The sequence below is a fragment of the Zerene cesonia genome, chromosome 5 (genome assembly GCF_012273895.1).
Source record: "Zerene cesonia ecotype Mississippi chromosome 5, Zerene_cesonia_1.1, whole genome shotgun sequence".
Lineage (NCBI taxonomy): Eukaryota > Metazoa > Arthropoda > Insecta > Lepidoptera > Pieridae > Zerene > Zerene cesonia.
The window spans coordinates 546,867-548,843 of NC_052106.1; the positions used below are offsets into that span (position 1 = coordinate 546,867).

The window sequence follows — 1,977 nt, forward strand, 5'->3', positions numbered from 1 at the left end:
AGATTCCATTTTGAAAAAACTCAGTCGTTCATGATAGTTTCTAACTGTATTGTTTTTGGTGATATAACTTAATCTATGAACAAACTTTTTCTGTACTGATTCAATCCGAGTAATGTATTTTTGATAGTAAGGACACCATACGACTGAATTATATTCAAGGTTAGACCTTACGAGAGCATTAAAAAGTACTTTCAAAGCAATAATAGAATAAAAAGCCTACGTGCGTATTGATTTTTAGTACTATTCGATGGTAATAATAAAATTAGGAGGGGATATAATGATAATGACTGATTTTTAATATTTTTATTGTATATGTTACTTAAACTAATTATTTACAAGTTTATGCCTGTCCGCCCAACCAAAATCTTTATAAAACTCTCTAATACTAGTATGATACAAGGCTTCTCCATTTAACACAGACGATCTAGCCGCAGTTATCTTTACACTAACATAATCCCCTGGTTTCACTTCTCTGTTTCCATCACTTGTGGGTAATGAAGTTTGATCAAAAAGAACTTTTAAATAGAATTCGTTTCTGCCAATAAGTTTGCCAGATTTTGGAGCCACACCCTCAACTAAAACGAGGTGTATTTTGCCGATTTCTAATTCGTTTAATCGCTGACATGTCCGTCTGTACAACTCGATCATTCGATTGTGTCGTTCTTTTTTAACCTCTTCAGGAACGTCGTCTTGGTAACGACGATACGCAGCGGTTTTCTGTAAAGTCATTAATACATATGAGAAATAGCAAAGGCTCAAGTGCGATTCCTTGCAGCACCCCCTATTAACAAATGCTTTTACATAAACACGCATGAAAAGTTGAGTTTTAATACAGAATTTATTACCAATTATCACTTGAAGTCATCTAACATCATATTATGTAAAGAAAACACTTAATACGAAGTTTCTGAGAAAAAATGAGTTATAGAGATGAAGAGAAAATTTTTTACAAGCAAAAAAATATGGAAGAATCTTATCAAAAATTGCTAGATACATACCTCCCTCATGCTGTAGGGAAAAAGAAAAGCCACGTTATAATTAACCTCCTCCATCAAAGTAAGGGTCTCTTCAAACTCCTCATCTGTTTCACCGCAGAACCCACAGATCATATCTGTAGATAGACCCACTGGAATAGATAATGACAAACAAATAAAAAAAAAAGATATATCTGTACAGTTTAGTAGTTAAATTACTTATTTATTAAGGAAGAGTTTATATAATATTATGCTGCGAAAGCGTTAGCGCTAGACTGGATAAAATATCGATGTAGTTTACGTAACAAAACCATTGTATTTTAACTTTTTACAGTTTTGTATAATACAGTTAAGTATCGTTCACCGATAATAAGGAACAGAACGTTACCTATGAGTATTTGTTTTATTTGTTTAAATGCTTACAAATACATAATATAAATATAAATGCTTATATATAAACTAGCTGTGACCCGCGGTTGAAACCGCGTAAGTCCGTATCCCGTAGGAATATCGGTATAAAAAGTGCGTGTGTTATTTCAGTTGTCCAGCTACCTACGAAGCAAAATAGTATTATTATTCACCAATAGATGTCAGGAAAAAAAACACGAATAAAACACGAATATGACATTATTTCAGTTGTCCAGCTGTCTACGAAGCAAAATAGTATTACTATTCACCAATAGATGTCAGGGAAAAAAAAACACGAATAAAACACGAATATGACATTTTCTAAAAAAAAATCCTAGCTAGATCGATTTATCGCCCTCGAAAACCCCTATATACTAAATTTCATGAAAATCGTTGGAGCCGATTCCGAGATCCCAATTATATATATATATATATATATATATATATACAAGAATTGCTCGTTTAAAGGTATAAGATAATAACTAAATTATTCTATGATAATTATGTAACAATAGCCCTGCACATTAGCACGACATAATTTATGTCGGTCAATGGAATAATTGTCAGTATACATTAGTGAGCTAGTCAACCTACT

The 1,977-nt window shown here is 32.3% G+C and overlaps 1 protein-coding gene across 1 annotated transcript in view; it reads right to left on the bottom strand.

The window, feature by feature from the left end:
• Positions 1 to 295: 295 nt before the first annotated feature.
• LOC119840278 (mitochondrial tRNA methylthiotransferase CDK5RAP1) overlaps positions 296 to 1,977 on the bottom strand; it is a 5,244-nt gene continuing 3,562 nt past the window's right edge. The window contains exons 6-7 of the mRNA XM_038366812.1: positions 999 to 1,126; positions 296 to 717 (exon numbers count right to left, since the gene is read on the bottom strand). Coding sequence (XP_038222740.1) covers positions 325 to 717; positions 999 to 1,126 — 521 coding nt within the window. The 3' untranslated portion in view covers positions 296 to 324. The remainder of the gene's footprint in view (positions 718 to 998; positions 1,127 to 1,977) is intronic.